This window comes from Zootoca vivipara, chromosome 6 (assembly GCF_963506605.1).
Source record: "Zootoca vivipara chromosome 6, rZooViv1.1, whole genome shotgun sequence".
NCBI lineage: Eukaryota > Metazoa > Chordata > Lepidosauria > Squamata > Lacertidae > Zootoca > Zootoca vivipara.
The window spans coordinates 56,987,382-57,004,930 of NC_083281.1; the positions used below are offsets into that span (position 1 = coordinate 56,987,382).

The following is a 17,549-nucleotide window of genomic DNA, read 5'->3' on the forward strand; positions in this document are numbered from 1 at the left end:
TAATGCCCTCTCTGTGGTAGTACTATGTATTCAGATGCTTGTTGGTCTTTACAACCTAATTTCTGGAGAATGGAGGGGTAGCCCTAGCAACCGGTCCTTCTCTTATTCTCAGCCCATGTGGCTATCCTTCAGGACACCAGTAAGACTGTGTTTGTTCTCTGCTGCAGTGAACACCAGTGGCTGTAACCTGGACAAGGTAAATATTCTTCCCAGTGCCTTGATAACGCCACTCAGACCAAACAGTGTGATCAAGAGTGAAGAGGCTGCTCCCATGGCACTTACAGCTGAAAAAAGGGCTCCTCCAGTCTTTAAGGTAAGTGGTGGCATAGAGAGCTGGTGATTGGAGGGGGGGGGGGGTTGTCCTGCAAAACTTTTATTTGACAAAACTTTTATTAAAAGATCATCTCTACCCGTCAAGTTAATGATCTTTCAGACACCAGCTTTCCTCTTCCCACTGCTATCTGAGCCTAAGAGTGTCTGGATTATCATTTTGCTAAATGCATACCATGCTGAATGCTGAATGGTTGGTAAAACAGCATCTACCACAGCCTTCTTTTGCAGCCTAACTTGTTGCAGCTGAAACAAGATGTGGTATGGGTCTTCTACTGAGTGCTTTACTTTGATGTTGAACCAGTCAATTTCACCCTTTCTGTCAGGGAATTCCCAGAGGGTCTGCGGGAGGAGAGGAAGGTCAGATCGAGTTGGATAGTAGCGAGTCGTCCAATGGGGAGGAAGGAGGGATGGTCAGAAGGATGGAGTGGGGGCTTGGAGATGGTAGCAGAGAGCCCTCGCACAGCCTGCAACAGGAGGTCTCGGAGGAGGAGACGTTGCTTCCGTCGCCCTATCTACACAGAGGGGTCAAGTGCAAAGAACGTAAGAGGAGCTTGGGGGTCTCCAAGTTCTTATGCTGGGGGAGGAGCAGGAAGGGGGCACTCCCAGATTCTGGAAGTGACTGAGATGGACGTGTTTTAGTTAGCTCTGCACTGTAGAATCATAGAACTATAGACTTGGAAGAAACCACAAGGGCCATCCAGTCCAACGCCCTGTCAAGCAGGAAACACCATCAAAGCATTCCTGACATATGGCCGTCAAGCCTCCGCTTAAAGACCTCCAAAGAAGGAGACTCCACCACACTCCTTGGCAGCAAATTCCACTGCCGAACAGCTCTTACTGTCAGGAAGTTCTTCCTAATGTTTGGGTGGAATCTTCTTTCTTGTAGTTTGAATCCATTGCTCCGGGTCCGCTTCTCTGGAGCAGTACATAGTACAGAGTAGACACAATAATCCTGTAAAAAGCCAGGTTGGAGTCCAGCGTCATTACTCGTGAGTAACCACCTCACGCCCACTACACTTTCTGACAAAGATAATAAGATTCCTGATTCAGGGATTTGATAACTTTTTCTTCAGCTCTCTTGATTTTATTGTGATCAACTACAAGTCTGTGGTGAGCTGTGGTTCGCTGTCCAACAGCATATCAAATGTCCTGCATAGCAAAATTATTTATTTCTAATGTGTTGTACTCTGTCTTTTATTCAAAGTGGAAGGTGTATTTTTCTATTCTCAATTCATAACTTCCATCATTTCCACCTTGGGCATCAGCTATTCTTCATTTCCATCAGCCAAAAAATTTATTTCATTTGATGGTATTGAAGCATCCTGCTTACTTCTCTGCTTATATTTAGTAAGCCGCCTTCTTGCTGCTTGTGCTTTTTGAATTGTCTGTTATGCAAGGTCATATATAACTGCAAGTACTTGGCAATCATTTTTAATGATATTCAATTTTACACACATTTTTACATATTTTTAAAAATAAAAAAGTTTAAAATTATTGGAAGTTGTACAAAAACATGAAAGGTCAATATTTTATGTAGTTATTTGCCAAGTAAAACTAAATTATATTAATTTAATCAAAATATCTTTAGAATTTCCAAGTCATATTACAACTTTTTAGCACCCCTCATTTTTGGAATTTGAAAGTTGAAAAATTCAACATGCCCTAATGGGATAGAGATCCAATGTTGCAGTTGGTGTGATTTAAATGTTAAACAGTTTTCAGAGTTCTAGTTACAGGTAGGTAGCCGTGTTGGTCTGACGTAGTCGAAACAAAAGAAAAAAAATTCCTTCCAGCAGCACCTTAGAGATCAACTAAGTTTGTCATTGGTATGAGCTTTCGTGTGCATGCACACTTCTTCAGTATCTGAAGAAATGTGCATGCGCACGAAAGCTCATACCAATGACAAACTTCGTTGGTCTCTAAGGTGCTGCTGGAAGGATTTTTTTAGTTTTCAGAGTGTTGTTTCATTGAGGCACCATGCAAGCGTATGATTGTGCTGTCTTATTACTGTGTGCTTTCCCCCTCAGGCAACAAGTGTAGTCGGACCACCCCAAGCCACATTGGAAACCAACATGTCCAGTATATTGGGCAATGGCACTTTCTCCTCTTCTGCTTCTCACTTAGCACCAGAGAGTGAAAATCAGCAGCTGCAGCCAAAGGTATATACTCCAGAGGCAATGCCCTCCCTCCAGGCACAGGACCTTGCCCAGCCTGGCAGCTTCCCTGCAGGTTCTGGTCCCAATCAGCTGCAAAACAGTGACACCTTGTTGCAGCAGGCATCCCAGTTCCCCACCAGGGAGTCCCAGCCAAGAGAGGTGTTGCAGCCAGACAGTGCAGTCATGACTTTGTCTCAGCTGACAGAGGCGTCCCAGCAGCAGTCACCACTCCAGGAATCGGCACAAGTGTTGCAGCAGCAGATGTCTTCAAACCTTTTCTCATCAGCCAACAGTGTGAGCCAGCTGCAGAACACAATCCAGCAACTGCAAGCAGGGAACTTTCAGTCTAGCACTGCCAGCAGCAACAATGGAAGTGTAGATTTGGTCCAGCAGGTCCTGGAAGCCCAGCAGCAGCTATCCTCTGTCTTGTTCTCTGGGTCTGACAACGAGGATGTTCAAGAGCAAATCAATGTAGAGATTTTTCAGCAGGTTAGCCAGATCCAAAATGGAGTCAGTCAAGGGATATTTTCCTCCTCTGACACTGTCCATTCAAGGGCTGAGGACCTTCTCTCTGGGAGAAGTGAGAATGTCCATCCACAACCTGAAAGTTCTTTGTCCAGCCAGCAGCAACAGCAGCAGCAACAACAGCAGCAGCAGCAGCAAGCAATGGAGACTTCTGCAGCTATGGTGATTGAGATTCAGCAAGGTCTCTGCCAGGCAGCAAGTCAGATGCAGTCCAACATGTTCTCAAACTCCTCTTCGGGAAATAGAAACATCCAGCAGTCCCCAGTGTACCAACAAACTTCTCACCTGATGAGTGCACTGACAACAAATGAAGACATACAGATGCAGTGTGAGCTATTCTCACCCACCAGTGTTTCTGGTAATGAAGCTGGTACTCCATCGCAGCAGCAGCAGCAGGTGGTGCCTGCCAACGGTCCTTCCATGTTTCAGTCTTCTGGCTCTGCCGAAGGTGAAGAAGCTCCAGGTCAGACCAAGCAGATGCAGAGTAATGTATTTCAAGCTATGGTTCAAATGCAGCACAGCGGGGAGAACCAGGCGCAGGTCAGCCTCTTCTCTTCCTCAGAAAGTATGATGGCCGTTCAGGACAATGGAACGCAGCAGCAACAGCAGCAAACCGGGACTCTCTTTCAGCAGAGTGGGGAGTTGATGTCTCTCCAGTCTGGAAGCTTTTTGCAGCAGGCTCCCCACTCACAAGCTCAGCTTTTTCACTCACAGAGCCCTATTGGGGATGCTCAGAACATCTCGCAGGAGACCCAAAGTGCTCTCTTCCACAGCCAGAGCTCTGCCTCTTCCTCAGAGCAGCTGCAGCCTCCAATGTTCCATTCCCAGAGTCCCATGGGTGTGGTTCAGGACCAGCAGGCAAGCAACCTATTCCTTCCCCAGAGCTCAGTTGCACAGGAGGAACAGATGCCCTTCTTTGCCGCACAGAATTCCATTTCTCCACTGCAGACACCTGCCAGTGCTGAGCAGCAGTCGACATTCCAGCAGCAGCAGGCTCAGCTCTCACACCTCCAGAGCCCTATGCTTGCCCAAGAGCAGTCCCAGCAACAGCAGCAGAGCATGTTCCAATCACAGGTGCCCCAAAACCAGCAAGGAGCCATGTTCCAACCACAGCATTCTATGGTGGCTCTTCAGAACAGCACACCCTCCCAAGAGCAGCAGCAGCAGAATTTGAGGTTCAGCAATCAGAATTCCATGGGCCCTATGACATCCCAGAAGCAGAACATGATGTACAACCCAAACCCTAACCAAATGGCTAGCCAGGAGCAGCAGCAGCAGCAACAACAACAACAACAAAGCCAGTCTCTCTTCCACCCACAAAGCAGCATGACACCAATGAATCAGGATCAGCAACCCATGCAGTTTCAGAACCAAAGCCCAGGCTCTAATCAAGCTGAGTCACAGCAGCAGCCTGCCTTATTCCACAACTCGCCCCAGATCCAGCTAGTCCAAGGATCCTCCAGCTCTCAGGAGCAGCCTGTCACCCTCTTCATATCATCGACTTCCATGTCTGCCTTGCAGAACAGCATGAACCAGCAAGAGTTGCAGCAGCCCCCCCTCTACTCTTCACCAAACAATATGGCTGGCATCCAGGGAGCTTCTTCGCCCCCGCAGCAGCAGCAACAGCAGCAGCAGGCTGCTTTGTTCCAAAACACACCTGGAAGTGGTTCCATGAACCAGCTGCAGAACTCCTCAGCTTCATCTCGGCAGACCTCTGGAATATTCCTGTTTGGCATCCAAGATAGTAAGTACAGAGAATCCAGGATTGTCACTGGCTAAATTTTAGTGCTTTCTTCCCTTTGTGAAGCTTGTGTCATGCCAGAATGTTGGAGGCCACTTCTGTGCAGACTGAGCTGTGAAAAACTGTATCTAAAATTGTGTTGAATTATGACTTTCTTTGTAAAGCCCATATGGGAACACACTACAATGTTGACAGCAATTTTGACATAGACTGCTTACAGTCTAAGCAAGGATGGGGAACTTGTGGTCCTCCAGATAGAGTTGGACTCCAACTCACCCCATCAGGGCCAGCTAGTATAAAAGTCAGTGATCAGGCCATTCTAAGTGTATAAATGTGTACAAAAGCATCCAAATTCAGTTTGTTCACTCAGTGCCATTTATGTAGCATTTCCCCAGAAGTAGAGATTCTGTAACTGTGTCAGAGCTGCTGTAAACCTATCTCCATGATTTCAGAGCACAGCAGAGCACACAATATGGTGGGGAAGAGCTCTCTAGCTATGCAGTAGATTTTATATATAAATAGACAAAGAAGAATGAGCCAAAAGGCCTGTTATAATAATAATAATAATAATTTATTATTTATACCCCGCCCATCTGGCCGGGTTCCCCCAGCCACTCTGTTAACTCTCGGCTGTTAACTTCATATGAGATGCTTTGTGCATCTGTTGGTGTCTGACTTCTTTCTACTGGTTTCTTGGGACGCCAGCACCCTGATCCTAAATGCCTTAGGGGAAAAAGCTCTGTGGGGACACTAGATGTTTATAAGGCCAGTACAATGTGAAATGCAATAGGCTTCCTTTCACTGCTCAATAAATTTGGATGGTGCTCTGAATGAATCTTGTCTTTCTCAACAGACTGTGGCCAGCTCTTAACATCTGGACCCACTTCGATGTCAGATCAGATGATCACAATAAGCCAGCCACAGGGTGAGGCACAGTCATCAGTCACAAGTCTACTATCCCAGCAGATGTCTGAAAGCCCCCAGCTGTCTTCTGCTATGACCACCAATCAGAATATGAAGAAGATTGATGACCTGCTAGTGTCTCTACAAAACCAGGGGAACAACAACATGGCTGGCTCCTTCTAACTATCCAGGTGAGTTGGAGATGGGAGTCCAAGACTGTAGCCAAGCCATATTCTCTTCTTATTTCTTGCAGCTGATAAAAGTCTGTCTTTTCTGCTGCTTCCCCAGAAAGATAATAGAATTAGTGCCTGTCTTGAGAGTAAATAGAGCTTCACAACCCTCATTCTCCTGGCCCTTAGGACACTTGCAGTGCTCTCACTGAACTGATTACCATGGCTCAGAAATCCCAGGGTGGATATGGGGTTGTTTGCCATGACTTCAGCTCAAGGCTGAAATATGCAGTTCCAAGGCAGCATGGTCAGCTGTGTTTACTCCACACAGAAATAAAGTCTTATTTTTCTGCCTGAATAAATTATACAAAGGAAATGGGCTTCTACATAATTCTTTTTCTACTGGCAGTGATTGGAATCCTTGCTCTGCCTCTTGAGACATAAAAGTGTCACCCACTTGTCTGCGACAGTGCTTTCAGCCATTAGCGCTCTAGGAGCTTGCTTACAAAAGTATTAAATCTTATTATTTTAGGATGTTGAATCCTACCAAGTTCTGTGCTGCTGGTGCAGTTACAAGAGAGAGCTAAGCAACACATGACCCTCCCCAAGCCATAATGCTAGGAGGGGCTCTCTCACATTCCAACTCCATAGTATACATCCCCTCTTCAAGTCCCATTCAGATTTCACTGATGGGTGGCAGTAATATTACATTCAAAGAAGCCATCATTGGTAACTTCAGCATAGAGGGAAATAACCAGCTGTTGGATGCTGTTTAATTAGAATGCTTAATGCTTACCTGCGGCCCTCCAGATGTTTTGGCCTACAACTCCCATGATCCCTAGCTAGCAGGACCAGTGGTTGGGGAAGATGGGAATTGTAGTCCAAAACATCTGGAGGGCCGCAGGTTTGACATGCCTGCTTTAGGGGGAAAGAATGAGGCTCTTATTACTCTTAACTTTTGTCTTTGTGTGTTCTTTTAGCTTGTAACTTCAGAAATCCTGTAATGGACAAGCAGATTTGCAAGACTTTCTTTCTTGTGACTCTGGAATTTAGGATGTTTGGAGTTAAATTTCCTGTGTCAAAGTGCGGCCTTGGACCCAAGGGGAAATGTAGCCTTCACCATCACTTTGGAAGAGTACCCATGCTAAGCCTGATGAGAAACAGCTGCTGAGTGAGAGCATCAGAGAGAGACTTCTTGAAGCTGGAAGAGGCGAAAGAGACTCTGCTTTGGACAGTTGCCCCCATCTCTAGTCCAGCTGTGGGGATGCAGAGTGCAGCTGCTCATTTATCATTGCAGCTTGGCAAGGAAAGAACCTGAGACTGTCTCTGCTCCTTTTTTTCAGCTCTTCTTCACAGCTCTTGGAACAGGCTGCAAAGCACACAGGGATATGTGTCCTAAAATAACTGGGATATACAAATGGTTGATTCACATATTTGTGCTCATCACTTGAAGACTCAGTCACTTGATTTGAAGCTGTAAATGGTTTCCAGTGAAAAATGTTGCTTGAGGGAGCTGAAGGTGATTCATGTGTTCAGTCCTCTGTTGTGCATTTCACTCATGCCAGTCATTGCTTAATGGTGCAGTTACCAAGTGTTGAACATACCAGTGTGAATTAGTGACTCTTCGTTAAATGCAAGCTGCTGTCAGCTTCATAGCAGTATGGAGAAAGCTGTGAATTAGCATCTAGGAAGGTGGTATATACTGGCAGAGAGTCTCCTAAAGCCATGAGGGGTGGGGAGTAGGTGATATCCAAGAATGTGACTACAGCTTCCTGGGAGGCTGGAAGATTGGCTGCTCAAAGAGGGACTTCTCTGAGCCTCTGGTGCTCTGCACATCTCCCCTTTCACAAGGGGGCAGTTTGCTATGCTGAGCAATAGACCCCCTCTTGAGTCCTGCCTTGATAGGCCATAAGCTGACTTTTGTTCCTCTTAATCCTTTTTCTGTCTCTTTCCTATTGTTTGAAATATGCTGCCACCTGTACAAATCTGAATTAGGTTTTTTGGAGACCAGAATGTCCATTGTAGTGGGGCTGGAATGACCAAGCTGGTTGATACCTCCTTGGTCTGTAGAGGAGGGGTGAGAGAATATTTTGGGGCATGCTGGTTTCTGCTCCTCCACCCCTTTTCTAATTGGTGCGGGTTTGGAGTCTTAAATTTAAACACACATGGGGGGGGGAGGTTTGGCAGCTTCCCCTCAGGCCTTGAAGGGGTGTGTCTGTATACCAGTTGCTGAGAATTGCAAGTGGGCAGAGTACTATTGCACCTAGGTCCTGCTTGTAGACTAGGTATCTGGTTGGCCACTGTAAGAACATGATGCTGGACTAGATGGGCCATTGAACTGATCCAGTAGGCTTTACTTATGTTCTTACATAACTCCTTTAGCTCATATGAGACAAGTAACGACACTCTTTCAAAATGCAGATGCTGGTGATAAATTTGCATCCATTTTGGCTTAAAAGGCAGATGCTCTTGTGTGCTGTCAGCACCAAGGGGCAAACTCAATTTCAGGTGCTCTCCAGGGATAGCTACAGTTTCCCTCTTCTGGATTTTTATTTTCCTCTCCTTCTCTCCTGCATATCAAATGCTGTGTGTGGTGTCTGTCACCCAACAGCTGCCGTGTGTAACTCTTGTTGGCATTGGGGAGTTGTGCTTTTTAGTAAGCATTGGTGTTCATTTTTGTTACTTTTGTGTAGAGAAGAATTTAGCTTGTACCTGGTTTTTTAGGCTACCCCTTGTGTTTTTTCTAACTTGTGCTCCACCTTGAGCTATGTAGAGTTGTGCTTGTTTTTTTGTTATTGTTGTTGTCCAGTTAAATGCCAGTCCGTCTCTGATGTTTGTAGTCAGTGATTCGTTCTGTTTGTCCATCTCTCTTTGAGAGGCTTGAGTTATGTTTTCAGTAGTACAGGCTATTTTGCCGATATGAAGAGAACTTTTCAGAAAGAGACCTGCTCTAGGTCATTTAATTTTGAATACAGTTTTCAATCGTTCAGGTTTTGGATGGTTTATATCTAATGTGTGTTTCATTTTTTTGGAAAGCTCTATTTTGTATTTAGAAAATGATAAACTATTTTGCTATTTGTACTGAGTGAGTACATTGGCATAAATAATATATATATATAAATATATATATACATATACATATACATATATTCACACACACATATATTCTTTTTGCCACAGATTTTTGTGGTAAATGTGTGAGTTTTGTTGTCTGTTTTCCCACAACATGGCATCTAGGAACCAGGGGAAGGGGGGTTGTTGTTAAGTCTTCACAAAGTATTTGAGTACTTTTTGCAGCAGATGTGATTGGTTCATCTCTGGCCATTCATTTAATCCGGCAGCCTCTGTGCTGATTGGCTGGGAGGGCAGCTTCACTGCAGAGGTGACACATGTGCATGGGAGTCCCTTGACATGAGCCATTCAGCTTTTCACTCATGGTTAATGTCTAATATTTTATTACTAGCTTTTTGATTTATAACACTACAAATTCACAATTGGAACCTTCTTTCCTCATTTCATGATGTCTGTAGCTGCATTGAGCTTGCTTCTCTTACATTGTTTTATTTGCTGAAAGATTGAGGATGGGAAGGAGCAACCATGTGCTGCCATGTGCCTAACTATGAATGAGGAGGCAGAAAGGGATGTACCAAACCAGTGGCTTTTGTTTTCACTTCTGGGGATCCTGCAGTTGGGCCTGGGACTGCCTGTGTCTTCTGGAAGAGGCACTTGGTCCCAAGCCATGGCAGGAGCTTTATGGGGAAGAAGTGTGTGGAGAGGGTTGAGTAGGAGCAGGTCAACTTGTACGCTGCTGTGTCTTGTTCACTTTGGTGGCATCAGGACTGTCCTTGGGGGACAGTGCTAAGTCACCAGGGACCAATCCTCTATTGAACCAAGTTTCCTGCTCAGAGCCACCTCTTGTCACTTCTCCCCAGATTACTCCAGCCATACAACGCAGGCATCTGCATTCTGTTTGTTAAAAGGGCTCCTGCTGCTGCTCTGTTCAAAACGGTGATGTACATGGGTTTTGGGGTTGGTTTATTTCTATTTTATCTTGGTCCATTTTAGGTCAATATTTAAATGTGCAACATTTTTAACATGTGATTTGGTTACAAAAAAGTATGTATTTGGAACAAAGGTCTGCTCAGTGGCTGGCTGGTGCTGCATCTTTCCTATACCCTTTTTGTTTGTTTTGTGGGGCCTGCAGTAGCAGAGCCTACAAAAGGTATTCTAGAGAGTGTTTCATGGAGATGGGACCTTGGTAGCCTTGCAAGGTGCATCTTGTTTCCTGTGTGTTCTTGATCCCCACATGGCATTTGGAGCTCATGTTGTCCCCATTCATTTTTCTCCTCTGCATCAGTCCACAAGAATCCAACTGAGCCTTTCCACCAAAGGGTTTCAAACTACAGGAAGCAATCATTTTTATGTGCAACTCTGGATAAAGCCACATTGGGAATCAGATTTTGTAAAACTGTAAAAGCCCTTGTGGTTTCAGGTCCCTCCCTGCATATTAATGGTCAAGAGAGAGCTGTCCTTTCAGGCATCCCTGACTTGCTTTCCCTCCTCCTCTTGTGCACCACTCCAAACAAACATGCCTAGGAAAGTGTTTGTCCTCTAGCACACTGCATCAGAGCAGAGCTTGAAAGGCCAGGAAGTACCTCATTTGGTCTTGTCCACCCTGGCAATGAGCAGCTTGGTTATAGCCACATCCTATTTGTAAAGGTTGAAGGGACTAAGTATATTTAGGCTGTACAAGAAACAGCAAAGAGATTTGATAACCATCACTAAGTATTTGACAGGCTGTCACTCTTGATCATGGGAGCAAATTATTTGTTGTTTTCTCCAGGGCTTCAGTGTTAACCAATAGGTCCATATTGCAAGAAAAAGGATTTAAACTAAATATTAGGAAGAACTTCTTGACAGTCCAGGCTGCTTGTGACTGCTTCAGAAAATGGTGATCTCTTGTTTGAGCAGGGACTGGAGTCTCATTGCTATGGTTGTCATAGCAGAGGATTTCCTGCATTGGAATAACTTTTGAGTGTAACCCTCACCTCTGCACCAGACATGGCCTATATGGATGCTGCTGCTGTCACCACTGCAGTTTTCTTTCAGTCCCTGCCACCACTGCCGCTTTGATCCTTAAGCCCTTAGGTAGCTTGGCTGTCATCTGGGGTCCATTGTTTCCTCTTTTCCGCAGCTTTTGTATTGGGGCTCTGGTCCATGGAGTCCAACTTGTTTGGAATGAAGTCAAATTTGGACACGGCAAGGTTTTGTTCTGAACAGTTTGGGCTTGGACCTGCTGAGACCAAGAATCTCATTGCACCCCTCTGTCCCAACAGCAGTTTGCGTGCAACTAATGAAGGTTTTCTCCCAGAGCTCGGCCTGTTAATATTGCTGCAGTCCTGACACACTCACACTCCCTCCCCCTCCCCTTTCTTGCCATGCTTGCTTAGAACAGCACTCAAGACCAGCCAGCCACCAAGCAGCCTCTTCCAATATCCTGCAATGTGAATGTAGCCTCAGATGGCCCCTTGTGCATTTTGTGTCCCTGGCTTGTGTAGGTGGGTTTCTCAGAGCACTGATAACGACTTTGTTTATTCTATTTGGGGGGGGGGACTCATTTGCATTTGTTTTTAGCTATCCTGTGATAACTTGTTGAATATTAAGAGAGAGATATTTTGCTTCTATTGGGACATTTGTATACTTGCAACTATATTTCTGTACACAGCTGCAGTCAAGAATAAAACTTTGAAAGTTTTCATTTTGCAGTGTATTGCTACTGTGCTCCATTCTTTTCAGTATCTTGGGGTCATTTGATCCTGAAGTGCAAGGCTAGTGTGTTGTCTGCTGAGCTCTGCACACACTGGCTGGAAGTTTACTAATGATAGCTCAGTTGGTTAGGGCATGATGCTGGTAACACCAAGGTTGCAGGTTTGATCCCCATGAGGCAGCTGCATATTCCAGCATTGCAGGGGGTTTGGACTAGATGATCCTCGGGGTCCCTTCCAACCCTACAATTCTATACATCCCTTTTTGTTCTATGCCCGATAAGCAAGCCAGCACCAGTGTATATGGAGCAGGTGGAGAGGGGTGTCCCTTCACTGGACTGATGGGAAAGTAGAACTTTCTTTGTGTAAATATCTCCTTTGCAGAACCCACCAGCTCTGGGCTGGCTTGTCCCATATTACCAACTGTGTACGGTAGAGCAGCAGACTTAGGCTCCTCCCTTCACCACCTCTCATGGAGACACAAACAGGCACCCCTCCCCTCTGAGCAGTGCTGTCATGTTAGAATCCAACAGGTGTAATAGGTTCAAACTGTATAAATGCCTAGCACAAAATGTGGCCCTTGACTCAATAGACAGCTGCAGGAGAGGGGTTAAAAAAAGTATTTTATTCTAAATTTCTCTGCTGGCGCAAGAGACTTCTATAGGAGAGGAATATCCACATGACATTCCAACAAACCTGACAAATAGAGGCAACACCTGGCTTTGTTAGAACATATGAAAGTTATTACCAAAGTACAAAAATCTCAAGTAATATTAATCTCTACTACCAGCAAGTAAACTAAGAGGATTTAAAGCAACCCTTCACCTTCCCCACCAGTTAATTACACTTTTTCACACCCACCCCACCCACTGGAGCACCGTTTATTGCCAGGCAACTCTGCCCCTGCCTTCCTGTGCTGTGGCCGATTCCAGCTGGAGAAGGTGGGAGCCCAGTTGTCTTCACCACTCTTCCCAGCTGCCCTCTTTTCACCTGCATCTGTGCAGCTGTCTTCAGACAGATTGCCACTGCACCTCTCCTCCGGCAGCTCAAGTCTGGTGCAAGTGGTATTGACTGCCAAGTAGCTTGTTTTACCCATTGTGGATTGGTGGGGTGGTCGCTAATGAAGTAAAGGCTATACCTCTTGCAATGTACTCCCCCCACCCACCCCCACTACCTTGAGACTACTATGACAAGAAACTGAAGAGCTGGCAAAAAAGCAGCCAGGTGGATCCATACAGTTCTATCCAACTACATTCTACTCCAGGCATCTCCAAACTGCAGCCCTCTAGATGTTTTGGCCTACAACTCCCATGATCCCTAGCTAACAGGACCAGTGGTCGGGAAAGATGGGAATTGTAGTCCAAAACATCTGCAGGGCCGAAGTTTGGGGATGCCTGCTCAAGGCAGTATGGTGGTACTCTTTGCTGAGATGGGGGCTGCAAAGAGGAATGTGAAAGGCTGTGGTGGTTGCCCACCTGTGGATTATAGGCTGGGATCTTAATGCTGCAAAGAGCAGAATAGTAATAATGCAGGCTCCATTGTGGAGTATATGCCTTTCACTACATACAAAAGGCAAGAACTAACTGTTTTAATGGTAGAGTGCCCAACCAGCTTTCCCATCTGTTGTGCTCCCAGGTAGTTTGGGTTTCAACTCCCATCCTCCCTGTTGGGCTGATGGGACTGGAATCAAATACAACAGAAGAGCACCAGTTTGGGAAAAGTCTGCCCTACAGGGACCCTATGTACCCAGAGAAAGTGAAAGTAGGAAACTTACTGATAGCTCTTACTGAAAGTAGGAAACTCTTACTGATAGCATTACAGAAGGCAGGCCCTTTTTTCTGTCCCAATTTCCCAACAGAATTTCCTATTGCTACTGGGCTTTGACTTGATTATCAGGCAGGAGTGGCTTCCCCAGATGCTGGCCAGTTGTCAGCCCATATTTTTTATCTTCTTGTTGTTCCTGGACCTCTTTCTTCAGAAGAAAGCCCCCAGCAAAGCTCAACTCAAAGTTGTTGCTTGGGGCAAAGCTGAGGGGTGTCTCCTCCCAGATAGTTGCCAACCTCTTCTTCCACATCTCCAGGATTTGGGAACGGGCCTCTGGTGGTGTATGGCCAATACTGAAAGCGATCTGGGGTGCCAAGATTTGGAAACCACAGAAATGGAGAGTGCCACTCTGGGGAGTAGGAAGAAAGAACATTTGCAAATCAAATACATATCCAAATAGTGCAGGAAAAATGTCATTAGAACAAGTTCAGGACAAATGAGCTCTATAGTGACATTTCCAGTATGTGTTTTTGTTACAATACACCCTCCATATTAGATATCTGCTATGCAATTTTACTCATTTTTAAAACCTAAAATTTGTCTAAAACTTTGCACGCAAGGGATGTGGGCTTTCTGCTAGGATTCAGTAAACTACAGCTCTTGAAAAAACAGTCATCTGGCCAATTGGTTGGAATGCAGGATTGTAAACATCTGGATTACACAAAGGTTCTCAAACCAGACATGTACAGGAACCTGTAAGAATTCTGTGTAAGGCAGAAGCTTGCACCATCTACAGTACCTAAGTATGATACCTTTTAATAATAATTTTAAAACTCTCTTAGAAATAGCCATGGGTTTTGACATCAAATGTTGCCTTGTTACCTGTATTGGCCAAAGAAGGATGTTGATGTCCCCATTGATGCCTTCAGGGGTGTACATGGAGCCCATCCCACCAGTGGTGAAGGAAAGTAGAGTCTTCTTTTTCTGTAGGTAACAAAATATGAGTTATGCTTTACACAGCAGCTGAGACGCTGCCTTGCAGAGAGCAACTAGTGGACAGGTCATTTTGCAGAGTATTGTGAAAGCCCAGCTGATCATCATCTTGCCACAATATGGAGGAAAGGGACTGCACCTTCTGTGCCCCACACCCTTCTCTAAAGTACCAAGAGGAAGGGTCATTGTCAGAATCCTTGGTCTTTTCCCACTACCACCAGAGTCTGCCTTATTATTTCATGCAGAGCACCAAAGAGGCTGACTGCAGGGCTCAAACGCACAACAGACAGGCTGCAGCTACTGGCCAGTTGGAGCTGAGCATGGGAGAGAATGAAAGGTGGCAGTGGCTACAGCAGCAGCAAGACTTCACTCCCACCAAATCCCCACTGCATACCTACCTTGAAGGGCCCCTGGTCATACATGGCACTGTAGGAGTAGGCAAATCCACTAGTGAGGACACGCTCATACCACCCTTTCAAGATGGCCGGGACACCAAACCACTGGAGAGGGAACTGCAACAGAAGCAGAGCCACAGGCTAAGGGTTGAGGCCCTTGTTGCACATTCATTTCATGGTACTTTAGAGTCTAGGTACCATTCCCAAAAAACAATTCTGTGCCCCTGGCCATGCCCTTAGAATCACTAGCTCCAGAACTTTTTTCCAATGGCAAGCTCCAGCAGGGGGTAAGAAGCATATCGTTTCCCCCCTGTGAAGTACAGACCCTGTGTGGGCAATTTCCATCTTTGCCAGAATCCAATTTTTAAAGCCTGAGGTGCCAGTGTTGCTCCCACCCTCTTTACTCAATTAAAGATAAAGGGACCCCTGACCATTAGGTCCAGTCGTGACCGACTCTGGGGTTGTGCGCTCATCTCGCATTATTGGCCGAGGGAGCCGGCGTATAGCTTCCAGGTCATGTGGCCAGCATGACAAAGCCGCTTCTGGCAAACCAGAGCAGCACACGGAAACGCTGTTTACCTTCCCGCTGTAGCGGTTCCTATTTATCTACTTGCATTTTGACGTGCTTTCGAACTGCTAGGTTGGCAGGAGCTGGGACCAAGCAACGGGAGCTCACCCCATCACAGGGATTCGAACCGCCGACCTTCTGATCAGCAAGCCCTAGGCTCAGTGGTTTAACCACAGCGCCACCTGGGTCCCTCAATTAGGACTTCCTAATTTTGCCTCTCCCGAGTTCATTGGACAGCAAAGATACATGGCCAAAATCCACACTCAGGTCAAACACTACAAGCCTAAGGCAAGAAGAGGCTTATGATGCAGGTGAAAAGCCACCCCCCCCCCAAATCCACTCCCAGGAAGCCGGTGCCCATCTTGATAGTTGGAGAAGGGTGGGGGAGACTCATGCCTGAAAACCTGGAGAAACAGTTCACTTAAACAACACTGGGCTTGATGGACCAGGTGGTCTGACTCCTTAGAAGGCAGCGTCCTATGATCTGGGAACCACCTGGAAGATGACAAGATCCGCAGCGTCCAGCTTTTTTTGCTCCTCTACGATGTCCCTGCTCAGGCGGCCTTCTTTCCATGCCAGCCCCGTTTCGGCCGGGTAGCTGAAGTGCTGCGGGTCCTTCGGCTTGCCTGAGGGAGGGGGAGAGGGGGAAGGGTGGGTCCAGGGTCGCAGGCGAGGCGGAGCCTTTGGGGGCTCCGGGAAAGGAGCGGCAAAAGGCCCCAGGTACTCGCCCCGACGACAGTTCCTCTAGGCAGGAAGGCTTGGGAAAAGCGCCCCCTACCAGCCGGCCTGAAACCCAGCCGAGCTGGAGCCGCCGCCAGTCAGTGCAGAGAGACCTAGCGGAGCGAGAGGGACCCGAAACCTATGTACCGGTGACGTCGTCCCGGGATAGGACCGGGTTGAAGCGCATGGTGTAGAGATCCGAGACGGTAACCTTCCATCCACTCTTCTGCAGCGCCTCGACAGCCGCCTCCTTCATGGCATAGTTGAAGGATGTCCGCTCCGGGTGGGCCAGCACGATCAGCGCCTGCCGAGCTGCAAGGACAGCAGAAGGGCAGAGCCTGGCAAGACAAGGCGCCTCGGGCGGCCAAAGGTCTGGAGAGCCGCCCTGCCGCAACAGGGGGGTGGGGTGGGGACAGCCTGCAGCGGATTGACTCCCGCCTCCACGCCTCCCACCAGGGCAGCGCAGCCTCGCAGGCCTGCCTTTCGGGGGCCCCGCCAGATGGGCACCACCCGCCTCCTTGCAAGTTGCTGCCGGCGCTGCGGCAGGACCGAGGGGAGAAGCTCTCGAGGCGGGAAAGGACTCCTGCAGGGGGAGCCTGTGCCTTGGAGACTCGACTCGATCGATCCCACCCACCCCCATCCTTCCTCTCTTTTTGACCTGCCCGCTTGGCTCCGGGAGCCAGCCTGATGCGTACTTTAGGCCCAACAGAGTAAGGCTGGACCGAGGAGACAAGCTACTTACCAGCCATAGCGATGCAAGCCAGGCAGCAGTTCAACTAAGCCGTAGGCGCCGCGGGTCTTATAAGAGGCGGAGGAGGCGGCGCGGATTTGCTGAGTCACTGGGGCGGGGAAACCACACTCCGGCCAGACCCAGCATGTTGCCTCTTGGTGCCCGAGGGGAAGGCCTCGCCCAGAGGGAGAGTGCCTCTGTATCGCGAAACTCGTGACCAGGAGCCATCGATAGCCCATTCACTTCTCCCTTAATGTGGCAGCTCTCCAGCTAAAGACCCCCCCTGCCCAGCATCCCGCTTTCTCCCAGTGACCAACCACCAGATGTCCGAAAAGGAAGCTCACAAGTAAGACGCAAAGCCTGCTGTCATCTCTGCCATTGGCATTCAGAATAAAAAAAAATCTTTCCAGTAGCACCTTAGAGACCAACTAAGTTTGTTATTGGTATGAGCTTTCGTGTGCACACTTCTTCAGATACACTGAAACGGAAGTCACCAGACCCTTATATATAGTGAGAGGGTGTGGAGGGGTATTACCGGTACTCAGAAGGGTGGTGGGAATGGGTGATTGGCTGATAGGTGTGTGGTAAACCTTTTGACGACTGTTAACTACTGCAATTGGTCTTACAGGAAAAAGCAAGGGGTGAGATGGCTAAAAATAGCATTACAGTATCATGTATAATGAGATAAGAATCAAATGCAGGCATCCCCAAACTGCGGCCCTCCAGATGTTTTGGCCTACAACTCCCATGATCCCTAGCTAACAGGACCAGTGGTCAGGGATGAAG

At 47.2% G+C, this 17,549-nt stretch overlaps 2 protein-coding genes across 14 annotated transcripts in view; one reads left to right on the plus strand and one right to left on the minus strand.

Moving 5' to 3' along the window:
• Positions 1-11,598, plus strand: part of NFAT5 (nuclear factor of activated T cells 5) — a 74,577-nt gene extending 62,979 nt beyond the window's left edge. For all 13 annotated transcript variants that reach the window (XM_035117788.2, XM_035117794.2, XM_060276008.1 and 10 more), the window contains 4 exons: positions 168-313; positions 2,361-4,758; positions 5,609-5,849; positions 6,809-11,598. In XM_035117788.2, the coding sequence (XP_034973679.2) occupies positions 168-313; positions 2,361-4,758; positions 5,609-5,841 (2,777 nt within the window). In that variant the 3' untranslated portion in view covers positions 5,842-5,849; positions 6,809-11,598. The remainder of the gene's footprint in view (positions 1-167; positions 314-2,360; positions 4,759-5,608; positions 5,850-6,808) is intronic.
• A 599-nt stretch (positions 11,599-12,197) lies between these two features.
• NQO1 (NAD(P)H quinone dehydrogenase 1) lies at positions 12,198-16,890 on the minus strand. The gene is made up of 6 exons (XM_035117801.2): positions 16,776-16,890; positions 16,181-16,345; positions 15,809-15,939; positions 14,749-14,862; positions 14,240-14,341; positions 12,198-13,766 (listed from the first exon to the last, which is right to left on the minus strand). The coding sequence occupies exons 1-6, from the start codon at positions 16,780-16,782 to the stop codon at positions 13,464-13,466; spliced, it is 822 nt and encodes a 273-aa protein (XP_034973692.1). The 5' UTR covers positions 16,783-16,890; the 3' UTR covers positions 12,198-13,463.
• Positions 16,891-17,549: the final 659 nt, after the last annotated feature.

Bases quoted from the DNA above. Each gene is read 5' to 3' on its own strand.
- NQO1 (XM_035117801.2), bottom strand. The intron at 15,940-16,180 runs GTACATAGGTTT...CCCCTCCCTCAG, and splicing joins ATCCCGGGACGACGTCACCG to GCAAGCCGAAGGACCCGCAG. The intron at 14,342-14,748 runs GTAGGTATGCAG...TGTTACCTACAG, and splicing joins ATGACCAGGGGCCCTTCAAG to AAAAAGAAGACTCTACTTTC.